The sequence below is a fragment of the Carex rostrata genome, chromosome 15 (genome assembly GCF_964058835.1).
Source record: "Carex rostrata chromosome 15, lpCarRost1.2, whole genome shotgun sequence".
In the NCBI taxonomy this organism is placed as follows: Eukaryota; Viridiplantae; Streptophyta; class Magnoliopsida; order Poales; family Cyperaceae; genus Carex; species Carex rostrata.
In genome coordinates, this window is record NC_135932.1 from 6,972,590 (window position 1) to 6,986,533 (window position 13,944).

At 37.4% G+C, this 13,944-nt stretch overlaps 3 protein-coding genes and 1 long non-coding RNA gene across 7 annotated transcripts; 2 read left to right on the forward strand and 2 right to left on the reverse strand.

The window, feature by feature from the left end:
* Nucleotides 1-3,768: 3,768 nt before the first annotated feature.
* Nucleotides 3,769-6,900, forward strand: LOC144566200 (protein-L-isoaspartate O-methyltransferase-like). Of its 4 annotated transcripts, none has more exons than XM_078316142.1 (5): nt 3,769-4,069; nt 4,580-4,612; nt 5,149-5,419; nt 5,798-5,962; nt 6,494-6,900. In XM_078316142.1, the coding sequence occupies exons 1-5, from the start codon at nt 3,866-3,868 to the stop codon at nt 6,742-6,744; spliced, it is 924 nt and encodes a 307-aa protein (XP_078172268.1). In that variant the 5' UTR covers nt 3,769-3,865; the 3' UTR covers nt 6,745-6,900. The 4 variants fall into 4 exon arrangements, with proteins under 4 accessions (XP_078172268.1, XP_078172270.1, XP_078172269.1 ...); XM_078316144.1 differs by having other exon boundaries at nt 3,769-4,030; XM_078316143.1 differs by lacking the exon at nt 4,580-4,612.
* A 766-nt stretch (nt 6,901-7,666) lies between these two features.
* On the reverse strand, nt 7,667-9,031 carry LOC144566201 (S-adenosyl-L-methionine-dependent methyltransferases superfamily protein). Its single transcript, XM_078316146.1, has 2 exons — nt 8,407-9,031; nt 7,667-8,071 (listed from the first exon to the last, which is right to left on the reverse strand). The coding sequence occupies exons 1-2, from the start codon at nt 8,932-8,934 to the stop codon at nt 7,769-7,771; spliced, it is 831 nt and encodes a 276-aa protein (XP_078172272.1). The 5' UTR covers nt 8,935-9,031; the 3' UTR covers nt 7,667-7,768.
* LOC144566202 (uncharacterized) lies at nt 8,218-8,563 on the forward strand. The gene is made up of 2 exons (XR_013515157.1): nt 8,218-8,319; nt 8,385-8,563. It is a non-coding gene; the product is annotated as an uncharacterized LOC144566202 (long non-coding RNA).
* A 1,363-nt stretch (nt 9,032-10,394) lies between the features above and the next one.
* Nucleotides 10,395-12,598, reverse strand: LOC144566199 (glycosyl hydrolase 5 family protein-like). The gene is made up of 4 exons (XM_078316140.1): nt 12,116-12,598; nt 11,771-12,018; nt 11,101-11,621; nt 10,395-10,899 (listed from the first exon to the last, which is right to left on the reverse strand). Exons 1-4 carry the CDS (start codon nt 12,524-12,526, stop codon nt 10,475-10,477), a joined length of 1,605 nt encoding a protein of 534 aa, XP_078172266.1. The 5' UTR covers nt 12,527-12,598; the 3' UTR covers nt 10,395-10,474.
* Nucleotides 12,599-13,944: the final 1,346 nt, after the last annotated feature.

Consider the following 13,944-nt stretch of genomic DNA (forward strand, 5'->3'; position numbering starts at 1 on the left):
AGTTTTTGCATGCAGAATTCGAGGAGAGTCAGTGGTTGGGAGTTCAGGCCAAGCTTCGGTTGCAGAAAATGATCAACCAAATTATGAACCACACACTCCTTTTATCTCAATGCCAGTAGCAGAACCGGAAGCAGAAATATACCATAATTCACCTCAATCTCCACCTTTTGTCCCACCACGAGTACAATCTCCACCTTTTATCTCACCTATATCCATGCATGGAGGTCCTTCATCCTTACCTGAGCCTGAACCAAGTCCTGACCCCAGACCGGCACCAGTACATGAAGATCCAAACGAGTCAGAATTTGAATTTATGAACGAGGTACCGGAGGAAAATCTGCAAACTGGGGATGAATGGGGATGAATAGTCCTGCCAAGAGGGACACATTAATGGCCTTAGTCTCCGTCTCCATAATGTCGACCAAATGATGCAGTCCCAAATTTTGCAGATACTGGTCCATCAACGAGTAGTACTGTATACTAGGATGCCGACTCCTAGCCTCTACAATCTCCTCACTCTGTGTTGAAAGAAGTAAATAACATAAAAAACTGAAAATACGACAACTCCACAAAATTTAAACTTAAAAAAGTAATCAAGTACCTCAATAGATGCCAGTGAAACTCGGTGCTCTGCGTGAGTCATCCATAATAGAGGACTGAAATGTTCCGTGCTGTTATCGGGAATTGGCTCAAGATCAGGGTCGGGTGGTGGTATTCTCCTAGGCCGTCCCCGTCCCCTAGCCGCCATCCTACATTAAAAAAAAATTTAGACATGCTACAATATACTAAATTAAGCTAAATATACCAGCCATTGTTTTAGGGTCTGATCGAAAACCCCACTCAATAGAGTTCAATTCATTTCAATTCAATAGAGTTCAATAGAGATGAATTTCAATTGAATTTTGGTGATCAGAATAAAAATAAAAAAGAATTGAATTCTTTTCACATTTTTGTTTTCTTCTTCCCATTACCGGTAGGGAAGTAACTTGAAGGGTAAAAATAGCTATTAATGACAGCTCACATCTCAGAAAGAAAAGTTTGCTTCACCAATCATGCTCAAAGAAAAACCAACACAAGGTAAACGAGCCTCCAAAATTTTTGTATAGTAGATTCCATCATCGAGCATATAGAGCATGTGCAAAGGAATTAAAAGAACCAACTATGAAGTAGAAAAATTCATATATAGAGTGAAGGAAACCAATTAGCAGGAAAAAAAAAAGATAACCAAAGCCTCAGATTAGTAAATTTAAATTTAATGCATAAATAAGTAGGAGCAGAACTCAAAAATGAAGCTCAAAGCATCAGTTGTTTTAGAGCATCTAGAGAAACACAAAACTAACAAGAAGAAGATATTAAAATGTAGTACCTAAAAAAAATACAAGCAGATACTAGTGGAAATACCATACAGCACCAATTGATTGTAAAACAAATTCGAAACATAGACTAGTATGACTAAACCTTCAAAAAGAAAGACTAGTATGACTATCTTGGCAGTTAATTTCCGTGTTTTCCATTTGAGAAAAATCTACAAGATAACATTTGATTTATTACTTAATAACATAATTTTGAGTAGCATACGACCACAACAATAGATTCTTTTTAAAAAAAATAAAATTAATCCTTTTACTTTGCTCATTGAACTATTGATCAAATTTCAAATATCCAAGAGAAGCAGGAATTATTCACCTACAGATGCAAAATAGTAGAAACCAAACGGATGAAAGAGCATTGACACATCTACCAAGTCACCAATCAACAAACACTGTATACTTTTCAGACAACTAAGTGCAAATAGTTTTCCCAAACCAATAGTCCTAGTGAAAAATAACTTTTTTCATATAAAAGAAGTAAAAGCTAGCAGTTCATAAAAAATCAAGAAACCAGTAGCAGGATACCCTCAGTAAATTGCATTTCATCATACTTCCGTACAAACTGACAAGCTGTCTAGTTTTACTGTGTTAAGCATCATTGGGCAAATTGTGGCATTAGTAATGCAATATTAAGGTTAGCAAAAAGAAAATAATACAATGTTGAGTAAAAATAACTACATGCAAGCACCAAATAATAATCAGGGTTTTCAAATCTTTGTTGTCCTTATATTGCTCTCTTCCAAAGAAAAGATTTTCAAAAGATACATAACAGAATCTGGAATCCAACAAGAAAAATATGCTATAAGTAGAGCAAAGTAAACATTTCAACAACTAAGGTCAAAGAAGTACTGCCAGAAAAAATCATTGTTCCAGTTTAAAAAAAAACAACGAAATAATGAATTTCCTGTACAAAATATGTCAGTCCATTTGATGCCAGCATCAATTGAACACATAATTTCAATCACATCCACCAAAAAATAGAATCTTGTAGGCCTATTTAATAAATCTTTCAAAAAAAAAAGAAACAAAACAAAAATTCAAATGACACATCGTCAAACCAGTAGAAAACTCTTGCATTAATGCCCTCAGAAAGTTAACTTATTGCTCATAGACAAGCACCAAAATGAGTTTTTAATTTGAACAAAGAGGAAGCAAGTTTATCCTGTCAGTACCAAGCGGCATAAAGAGCTCCATTCCCTCCATACAGTGATGGTGATGATGATGGTGATGATGATGGCAACGACAATAATAATAATAATAAGAGTAAGGCTATGGTGCTATGCATAATGCACATTGGTCCATACTATGATCTATATTCGAAGTCCAAACATTTGAAAAATAATGATAATAACAATTATAAAGATGGATGTTTACTGGTTTCAGAGTTGTTCAGAGTTGAAATGCCTAACCTGATTTCGGAATGGTTTTTACTGGTTCACCGGCCACCACTGTCGTCTCAACAGTAGAGAGGAAGGGCGGAGCAAGAACGGAGCGGGGCGGAGCAAGAACGGAGCGGGGCGGAGCAAGAACGGAGCACGGCAGAGCGGCAGGGGTTTGGCGGAGAGATTTCACGGGCAGTCTCGCTTTCACGGGGGTGGGGTTTGGAGAAGAAAGGGGGTTTTCACGGGGGTGCGGTTTGGAGAAGAAAGGAGGCTTCAAGATCTGTGCAGCTGATAAATAATTTAAAGGTTGGAGCGCAGATAATTTCTGCGCTTCCAAACAATAATTCCGGACCGCGCATTTGCTTTAAGATCCGTGCAGCGGATATGTAATTACAAGGTCGGAGCGCAGATATTATCTGCGGGCGGGAATAAAAATTGCAGAGCGCAAATATTTTCTGCGGGGGGTATTTTTAAAATTTCAGTTGAAACCTGGACATTTTTATTTAATTTATTTATTAGTTGGGTATTTTTAAAAAAATCGGAATCCTATCCATTCCTATCAAATTCTATCTAATGTAATCGACAAACAAACAAGCTCTCGAAAAGAACGATAAAGTAAACCAGATTAAATTTATCCACATGATAAAACTGCCACGTAGTCCACACATAAGTGAGGTTCTAGCATTCTATCCTCTCCATTTCCAAATGAAAAGTTCTGCCATTATTTTATTTTGAACTGCAAATTACAATGAAAGGAATTCTACAGAGGCGACTTTCACTGGAGAGAAATATAACTTCTGGACCTCTCTCCCTCTCTCAGGATCCGAATCCTCCCAGGTACCTGACTCAACACAATTGAAATGAACGGTCTAGATTTACTATCAGCCGGTCCTTGCTTGGGATGACAGAGGGGTAGTATTATTTTTGCTTTGAGAATCGTACCAAGTTAAAAAAGACAATTTTGGATCATCCGATTCAATTGTACTTAGTCCGGTAACCTGAGAGGATGTGAACTCTCTCCCAGGGGCGTTTGCTTACACGTGGGAACCTCCTGGTCCCCCACCTGTCCTCTTTCGAGACAGCGCACGCACTGAGGAGGTGCACAGCAAAGCTATGTCTAGCCTGCGTTTGAGCTTGCCTCTGAGCGTGCCGCGCATCTCTCTTCTCCAGTCGCGCCGTTACTCTTCGTGCGACTTCTCTCGGTTCTTCCCCTCCTGCTACCCTGGTGAGAAGCTTCAGCGGGGCTGTCGGCGACTCCAGTCGTTTCTAGAAATGGAGGTATTGCTCCGCTCTCTAAGACCTAGGCTTTTCTTCCGTGTAAGTTCTAGTCTTGGCGTTTTGGATGTGGAAGGGAGAAACAAGAAATTTTAGATTATCTGGTAAAACTTCAGTATAGTTATACTACTGGGACTTTGGTTTTACTGTATCCGACCATAATTCTTAATTAGCGATCACATTGATATTACAAACAAACAAAAAGGCAAAAAAATTCAATATACAAGTTATTTTATTTTTATTTTTTAGTAAAGGTTGGAGGTCAAGCTATCCAACTCTTTAATATCGATTTTCCCATCCGGCTTTGGAAGTGTGGTAGAGCATTGCCTTTGTCACTCGACCAAATGCTGGTTCTCATAAAGAGAAGTTAAATTTTGTTGGTATTTTTTATAGCAATTCAAAAGATTTACTGGACACAATCCACACAATCCCGTGTGTGTATAATTCGCAGTTACATTTTGCGAAAAAAATTCTGATTGAACACCTGATATTCAATTCCAAATTTGGTGGCAATATGTTAATACTGAATTTTGCTTCTTTTCCGTTGTATAGGTGATCTGGTTCCTAGGTTTCATTCTTTTCCTGGTACTCCTTTTCTGACTTTCAGTCTAGAGAATTAAATAAAAAATTCTGTGTGTATTCAGTTTCTAGAAAGCTTGTAAGTTGACTTAAATAGCCACATCTCCCTCTGCCCTTTCCTTTTTTTTCAAAAACTTGGCAGTGGTTGCTAAAGGTCTCTACTCTCTCGAAACCCTAACGGTTTATGCTTTAAACTGTTTTTTTAGTAAGATTTTGAGCTTTTTGATTTGGTGTTTGAACTTCTATTCTTTAATTTACCAAACAGGTGTGGTAACCTGATTTTACACACAAACAAGTATTAAAATAACATTATATATATTTGGCTCTTGATTTCTTTTAACTTGTATCTCTTTAAATTTCCATTGTCTTTTTTCTTTTTTTCTTTTTTGCATGTCGAGCATGCATATTGATTCATTCCTAAAATCACAACTTTTGCAGTTGTTGGTGTTATTTGATATGGTATTGAAATCATTGAACTTAGGTTAAATTAGAACAAACTACCAACTGAAATTGTCTATCTGTTTTGTGCTTATTCATCCCAGCAATTTTGGATAGCTGGTTCAATAGACAAAAACAAAGCCCTGGTTGAGCACTTGCAACAATATGGAAAATTAAGATCTGACAAAGTGGCCAAAATAATGGAGACAATAGACAGAGCGCTTTTTGTGAAGAAAGAGTACCCGCCTTACGTGGACAGCCCAATGCCGATAGGCTATAATGCAACTATATCAGCACCTCACATGCACGCTTTGTGTCTGGAGTTGCTCAAGGATCATCTCCAACCCGGCATGCATGCTTTGGATGTTGGTTCAGGTAAAGTATTTTGGAAATGCCCTTATTTTATAAAAAATGTAGAATATCTTCCATTATATTACTAAAAAAGTGTATGCTCAAAATTAAGCAATGTTCTCCCTTATTTTCCAAGAAATACAGTGCAGTAACATGATTTGTTGAGGTGACAATAATGTAAGGTTTGTTGACCATCACTATTTTTCAGTTAATACCTAAATAAAATAAGTTAAATAAACATTATTTTTCTTCTGTAGGATGTAGTTGAGTTTTAATTTCTCAACAATCTGATGGGTTTTATTTGACGAAATTTCTATGGTTGTATTAGTCCAGCACTCCAGTTTGAGTTCTTGACATCAATTTAATTTGTCGAGGTGGACATTTCATATGAAATTTGTACAGGAAGTGGGTACCTGACAGCATGCTTTGCACTGATGGTGGGTCCGGAAGGTCGTGCTGTAGGAATTGAGCACATCCCTGAGCTTGTTGCTGCTTCCATTGAGAATGTCAAAAGAAGCGCAGCTGCACCTTTGCTGGAGAAAGGTTCCCTCTCTCTGCATGTTGCTGGTATGCAAATTTCAGAACTCAATTGGATTTTATCCTTTATCATGGTATTCTAATAGCACTGAAGTCTTAATTGTCTTTTATCATGTTCATTTTCAACTCAGAATACTTACGGGGTTCCTAAAATTTTGTGTTCTTCGAGCTTTCAGCATTTATTTTTTCTTCTATTTTTGGTAGGTTTTTATATTATGCTGTTAGACATGTTAAAACAATTCTGATTCGTCAAGTAATTTCTTTGAATTCATGCTGCATATTATTTCCCTATATAACATGACAAGAGTTGTACATCCCTCCAATAACTGTAAAATTTCCCTCATCACTCTCTTACTTGATCAAGAATAATCAGAGGTAGTTCCTATCCGTCTAATCTGAAAGTAAGAGTCTCATAGGATTTATTTTCATGTTTCCTTGAGCATCACGGCATCTTATTGTGCAAAAGAGTGTATGGTGTTTTAAGGTTTTTTTTGCGGTACAGAATTGCTTATTTTACTCTGCCTCTTTTCTAAAACCAACTGATCTTCTAACCTGTCGTAGATGGGAGAGATGGATGGCCTGAAGCAGCCCCATACGATGCTATTCATGTGGGAGCCGCTGCACCTGAGATACCCAAAGCTCTATTGGATCAGTTAAAGCCAGGGGGTAGAATGGTCATTCCAGTTGGGCATTACTTTCAGGACTTGCAAGTTATTGACAAGAAACTAGACGGCTCCATTACATCCCGAAACGTGACTGGTGTTCGGTATGTGCCGTTAACCAGCCGCTCGGCCCAGCTGCAGAACTACTGAGCCCTATGTACTGTACAAGTATTAAATTTTGCTGTTTGTAAATTTTTGTACTAATATCTTTGACTGTATATAGTTTGTCTTCTTTGTATATATGTATGTAGTTGCTCCTTGACAAATTTCCAGAGGTTTATGTATGTAGTTGCTCCTTGACAAATTTCCAGAGGTTTCTTGATTGCATTGGCTTCTTCAAAGACTAACTGATAGTAATGTTTATTTGAGAAGTTTCCAGCAAAATTTTGCTTTTGTGCAATTTAATTTATCCTTTGTACCAGCAAAGAGATCCTAGCGTTTTGACAGTTCCTTTTTCGAGTTTCCTAGTGTAGTTAAGTGGTCTTGTCAGGCTAACGATTGCTCTGTTAGGCATTTTTGTGTTTCAGCACGTGTGATTTATAACAGCTCGTATCTTTTTTTCTCTGTAAATTGTGATCTGGCGCTAGAATGGTACCTGAGATGGTAGCTGCTGCTTAGGTTTCACATGGTAACGAACTTTTAACCCGACTCCATTTTCCACATGGTGAATGTGCTGAGAGTCAGCTAGAAAAGGTGGGAATCGTTGCTGATCACTAACAGATTGGCATTCTACGAGAGTTTGGAAGCAAGAAATTTACCAGTATAGAGCTACAATAAATTCTGAGACTACAGACGGTTTTGCTTTGAGAAAAAACGTTCTCTTATGCTATAGATCATGTTCTAAAGTTTTTTAACCTTGTAATATGGCTCGCATTGTATTGGCACATAGTTAAAGTATAGCATCTCTCTTAGCATGCAATCAGGAGCTCTGGTTTTACTTTTAGTAATCTTTGATTTTAAACTGTTTTTTTATCTGACTTTCAGCTTCTGTATTACAAAATAGGCTTACAGATTTATCACCAGTGCTTCAATGTATAATATCTATACAGATTTGTATCTACTCCTGCATCTCTTCCTTGCAATCAAGCATTGTAAATTATTGCTTCAAGTAGTACCCGAAATACTGTACAACTTTATGAAGTGGGTTACTGGTATTTGTGCTTCAGCACATGTTTCAATTAGAAGGCTTAAAGTTTCTGTACGAAATCACTGCATAGAATGGATCTGATTGTGACAGTCCAAACAATCTCATGATGCCATCAAGAGGTGAAGTTTCAGATTTCATAGGCAACTTCTTGACCACCTCTGGTTGTGTGAATCCATCAACTGAGAGAAAGTACTGCACAACCAGCTGAACCCGGCTATATGCTGTTCCTTCTCTCCACGCGCTGATAGCTTTCTCATAGAACATCCTGTTGCTAAAGCTTACAATGAAAACACCTCCCGGCTTTAGGATCCGAAAAACCTCGGCAAAAACCTGTCAAAGGTGGTAGAGAGAAGTATCTACATTGGTAAATCAGTAACAATAAACATAATTTTCTGGTAACTTCTGTTGTAAGTTGAACATAATTTCTGGCACCAGGTCTGAGAAGTGGCTACTTCTTTCCTAGTAATTTCAGAGGTTTTGATGGTGCAAACCGTACTGCAGAGTGTAACCTCTTGTTGAATTATTTTTGTGCACATGGTGTGTGGTTAACTGCTCAGGACAGTTTCTTCAGTGTACTGGTAACCCAACATATATTCCTTCTTTTATGTAAACAAAATATAATAAAAAAAAAACATTTCCATAGAAACACAAAGATCATTGGATACCTTCTCAGGCTGCTGAAGGTATTGCACACTGACGGTACAAAGCACGGCATCAAAGCTCTCATCATCAAATTCCAATTTTTGGTCTTGATTCAAGTCCTTGACAAAGAAATAATCAAGCCTGGAGTTTCTAGCCAGCTCTTGTGCATTGAGCCCATGACCGACGACCCTCTTGTACTTCACTTCAGGCGGTAGGTGACTAACCCAGGAGCTCATCAGGTCGAGAATTTCATAGTCAGGCTTCAGCCGTTCTTTGTAGAGATCGGTGAGAGTCGAGATGAAGCTGTCATCAACATGGGTCACAAACCGAGGGAAGGAGTAGAATTCTCGGTCGGATGAAGGGTTGAGTTTAACCCTCCCCTCCGGGCTTAGAACAAGGCGCTTTATGTTGCCGGCCGAGGTGTTCGGCTGAGACGAGGATGAAGAGGAGGGGACTGGGAGCTTTGAGAGGTGTTGTGGTTTCGAGGGATGGTGAGAGAGTGAGGGGAGGAGGCTTGGCCATGGTTTTGTGGTTTGGTTGGAGAAATGCATGAGATTAAAAATATTTCCTTTCTTATTTTTTTTTCTTGTTTTTTTTTTTTTGCTTTGGAAGGAAAGAATACTGGTTGGTTATAGTTAGTTTCTTTTTTTAATCAGCTAATGGTTTCTTTATAGGGGGGATTGGTGGACATTTCAGGACCAGAATTTACAATGCACACTGAGACCAGACTGATGGTGGCCCTGATAAATCTAGCAAAACATATATAGATACTTCTACAGATAAAAGAAAAAAAATGAAATATCTCTTATACAAGTGTGGACCAAATTTGATCTAAGTTAAGAGCATGAGCATAAATTGTTGTGAACGTACATCAGTAGTATTTTAAGCAAAAATTTTGGTGTTTCTATTAAATATATTTTTTTTACTTGTACTGAAGAACAAGCATGGTTATTTTTTTGGGTAATTGTCCGTAGAACAAACAATGCAATTCGCACAAATTTCTGTGGTTTAGAATGTCGGAAAAAGTAGAGCCTACAAGACTATTTTGTTATTATTAATTCGGGTTTTCGTTTAATTTAGATCTGAAAAGGCCCATACTATTTAGGCCTGCATTGTCTGAAATTAATTTCTCCTCTTTCGAAGCTCTAAGTCCAGAACGGTACCAATTTCTTCTCTCTCGATCGTTGTTTCCTACACAAGCCTAGAACGCTGCCACCTCAATTAACAGCCGAAGAATCTTAGATTGGTTGTGTTTTGCGCCTTTAGGTGGTGTTTGTACTTACCTCAGCTTAATCTTAGAAAACTTCTTCTCTATTACTGTGTTGTGGTGGGTTCTTAAACGTAGAGCGTTTATCTTTTGTTTGGTTTTTCTCTTGCTGAATGATCTATTAGGAGATCAGTGAGGATTTGCATGTTTGAATTGGCTGTAAATTAACCTTTGGTTTTATGAAATTGAAATGGGCTTTATTGCCTTTTTTTCAAAAAAAAAAAAAATCTTAGATTGGCCCGAGCAATATATTAACAGCGCAGTATTCACTTCATGCAGCGCACGTTCAATATACTCAAAACATCTTTTTCAAAGCTTGGTAGTAGAATATAGTCCAAACATCAATGCATATGATTAGTGCGCTGCATGAAGCTAAAACGGATCTGTCAATATATTTAACCATCACCAATGTCACCAATATATCGGCTGGTCAAAGGTTCAGTAATCTAATGCACTTTTGTCTTCTGGTGTCTTAATCAGACCTGCCAATCTCCAACCCAACCCAACCCAACAAGGTGGTACCTTCTTTATAATTTATAGTTGATTTTTACTAAATCAATTATTATTAATACGGAAAACGGTATGCCTGTGATATCCTATTTTTGTACAACAGATGAACCATATTAGAAACTAATACATGTATTTTTATCCATTCGTAAGAAGCTTCTAATGCACAACACGACCATTTGAAAATTATCAAACTGTGAAGTTAAAAAAAAAAATGATCCTAACTAACAAATTTCCTTTCATTGTTCAAAGACGTAACCCGTATATTTTTCGAAACATTTTGTTAATTTGATTTGCCTATTACAATATAAGAAGTTTCAAAGAAAATTCCACGTGCTATTCACTAGCTTGAACCACTGACTGGTCGGGTCGCATTTATGGTCATCACTCAGACAGTTGCATGGCTTGGTCACGATCGTCTTTCCATCATAATCGACATCCAAGCAAACACTATTTCCCTCGCTATTGTACATTCTTGCGAGGTGCATCTTCGATGCCGACACCAGTTCCCACCTCTCTCCAGAACACTTGTCCCCAAGCCTCACTGGTTCCCCAACAGGCCCTGCTTTAATGCAACTCAAGCCTATTCTCGGTTTGATATTGCCTTCTTTGGTGTACCTCCAAGCTGCAGATTGGTCGCATGGGCCTAGCTGGAGCAGATGCTCCGGTTTCCATGTCACGCACAGTGCAGTTGCGGGGTGGAATAATTTCTTGTGAGGTAGAAAATTGGCATATCCAGGTCCTGCAATTTATTGTAATTTTCATCCGATGAATGGCAACAAGGTAAATTTTCATGATTTTCAATGTTTAATCATATATATTTTTTAGTAAAAGTTGGAGGTCAAGCCATTCAATTATTTAATTATCCATAAGGCATTCAATTGTTTGATTATATATTGAAAAAAGAAACAAATCAATTTGTCAATGAAATTAACAACTGCACCTTGGAATGGTTTTTGCAATGCTTGAATCCTTCGCAAAATGCTAGCATTTTGACTGGTGCTCCAGTCTGAACTTAGCACACCATATGTCTCTCCATGATCTATCACACCTTCCCTCAAGTAATAGTTCCCTTGAAGTGCCCATAGAGCCCAGTCCAAGTCCAGCTCAGCTGCTTTGGCCAAAACACACCCAAAATACCGGTTGTCATTATCGTTCACGCCTCTGTTATCCAGCCCGAACTCGCTCATGAATAGTGGCCACCCTTTGTCGAGGAGAAACCCGGCATTTCTCATGAAATCTGCACTTGCTTTTGCACATGCCTGATTGGTGTTTAGGGTGCTCCATGTCTCGCTGTCAGAAAAACTGTACCAGTGTACTTCAAAAACGAGCTTTCCGGTGAAGCTCAGCTTGACCTGTTTACTTGAAAGGAAGCTCAAGTCGTTGTCAAAATATAGCCCGGAAAAAATAACAAGAACTTTTGGATTAACTGCATGAATTGCCTCTGCCCCCTCTTGCATGTATCTGTATACATGTTTTATTTGATTAGTTAGTTCAGTGGTTGATATATTTTGTACCAGACCGATTATAATTTCTAATTGCAGAATTAGTTACATTCATTTCTAATTTTCAATTCAATAAAAATAAATAAAATGAGTATAGTAACCAATTACCTGTACCAATCACTGACATTTTGCCGGGGTCCTCGTAGCTCGTTTCTCAGACTCATGCCGACCACATTAGACGCATCACGGAACAATGTGGCCATCTTTTGTAACCCTTGTATCCACACATCGGGATGGAAGTATACGTCTCCAAAGAAACCGTTGCCGTCAGTATTGGAGCAACACCATTCCGGTTTGGTTAGATGGTTATCCAAGATAACAATAACATTGTTTTCTCCAAGTTTCAACACCACAGCCTACATTTTAAATCAATTACAGTGAACATAAGTTTTTTTTTTTTTTTTTTCAAGTGATATGGAAAAAAAAATTGAGACTAAACAACAAAATGCCAACCTGGTAAGCTTGAATCAGTGTGAGATTCAAGATTGACGGATTGTGTACACCGATTCCTTGTAGAGCATTGGTTAAGTTGAGCGATTCGAACGACCTCTTGACAGTAAGTGATGATAGTGATTCATTTGTAAGCATAAAGGTAGCATATGTTAACCTGACACAGTTAAAGCCCCTAGAGACAATGCTCTTGGATATTGCATCAATTGGTTGTTTGCTTAAACCCTCTGCAACCATTGTCTCAAGGTGTGAAGGCCAATTAACGCATGCTAATTTGACCCGTTTACCTGACTCGTCAACGATCCACCGTGAACTTGTCGAGAGCCGGTTCACGGCAGCCACAGGCATGTATAGGTTGATATTTACCAGAGAGAGGAGAAGCAGGGTGGGTAGAAACAGATTTAATGGTTTCATTGTTATGTTCTATCTAATGAATAAAAAAAAAAATCCTATGAAAAGAATTTGAATTTTTGCCTCTGCTAGCCTAAGCATTTATAGCTTCAAATGCTATGTCAGGTCAGTTCAGTCAGTGCCTGTTCATTGTTGTACAAGTTCAAACAGGTAGGCCCAGACCAGTCAGTGCTTGTTCTCTATTGTTGCAAGTTAAAACAGATATTTTCTTTGTTTGAATTGTAATATTAATTAGGGGAATTAGGTTACGATAATATAAGACGACCAATTAAGCCCTACATTTTTCTAATATTGGCTATGGTTGTTAAACGACACCAAGGAAATGATAGTGCACATAAGACTTGTTGTCTCATAATCTAATCTTTTGTGTATTTAACAGCCTAAATGACACTTAAATGTACATTTTTTTTTCTACTTAGAATGGATTCTTCAACATATAACATATAATGTACACTCCTTAAAATAAAGAATAATTATTTCAATCCCCACACTTCTGTATCCGCATTATACCCTCATCTCTTAAACAGATTTTAACTTCCCATAAACTAACTTAACTAACTAATTTAATTAAATTTATTCAAAACACTAGTATAAATACTTGGAAGATAATAAATTAATGCTTGCAAATTAAGATATTAATACTTGCATGTATAACTATATAGAGAGACCACTCAAACTACATGGGGAGAAGAATCATACACGTTTTTAGAGGTGGGTTTTTTATATTTTTTTCAATATTTTCCACATTTCTCACGTTCTATGAGGAATTTTGCGAATCTAAAACCACGAATGTATTATACGCAATTTTATCTTTCAAATGAGATCCATGATGACGTACTTTCGGATTCATCGTCACACAAGTATTTATACCTCATTGTGCAAGTATTTATACTGCATCGTACAAGTATTTATACCTATACTTGTAAGTATTTATCCCCAATCGTGGACCCCGCATCTCCGCATCACATTTCCCTAATCGTCCCTGCGTCAACCTTTATCTAACAAAAATAGTTGACCACATAGGTATAAATACTTCAGTGCATAGATATAAATACTTGTAATACTTGATATTAATACTTTTAAATGTCAGCAGTGTCATATGTGAAAAATACTATGTATAAATACTTAAATGACGAGGTATAAATACTTGTGTGATGACGAGCTCGAAAGTATGTCATCATGGATCTCATTTGAAAGATAAAATTGTGTAGAAGACGTTCGTGATTTTAGATTCGCAAAATTCCTTATAGATTATGAGAAATGTGGACGAGATTGAACAAATAAAATTGGGGGGATGAGAGTGCGGATACTCATATCATCTCCCTAAAATAAAATAAACACTTACTTATTTTAGTTCAAAATAAAGATATGACGTACTAAATCAAAATACATTTTGATAACTATCAATTTATTGTTAGAAT

Coding starts and splice junctions, on each gene's coding strand:
- LOC144566200 (XM_078316142.1), top strand. CDS start 3,866: ATGTCTAGCCTGCGTTTGAGCTTGCCTCTGAGCGTGCCGCGCATCTCT. Junction 4,070..4,579: donor GACCTAGGCTTTTCTTCCGT/GTAAGTTCTAGT, acceptor TCCGTTGTATAG/GTGATCTGGTTCCTAGGTTT. Junction 5,420..5,797: donor TGCTTTGGATGTTGGTTCAG/GTAAAGTATTTT, acceptor AAATTTGTACAG/GAAGTGGGTACCTGACAGCA.
- LOC144566201 (XM_078316146.1), bottom strand. CDS start 8,934: ATGCATTTCTCCAACCAAACCACAAAACCATGGCCAAGCCTCCTCCCC. Junction 8,072..8,406: donor ACCTTCAGCAGCCTGAGAAG/GTATCCAATGAT, acceptor CACCTTTGACAG/GTTTTTGCCGAGGTTTTTCG.
- LOC144566199 (XM_078316140.1), bottom strand. CDS start 12,526: ATGAAACCATTAAATCTGTTTCTACCCACCCTGCTTCTCCTCTCTCTG. Junction 12,019..12,115: donor CACTGATTCAAGCTTACCAG/GTTGGCATTTTG, acceptor TTTAAAATGTAG/GCTGTGGTGTTGAAACTTGG. Junction 11,622..11,770: donor AATGTCAGTGATTGGTACAG/GTAATTGGTTAC, acceptor ACATGTATACAG/ATACATGCAAGAGGGGGCAG.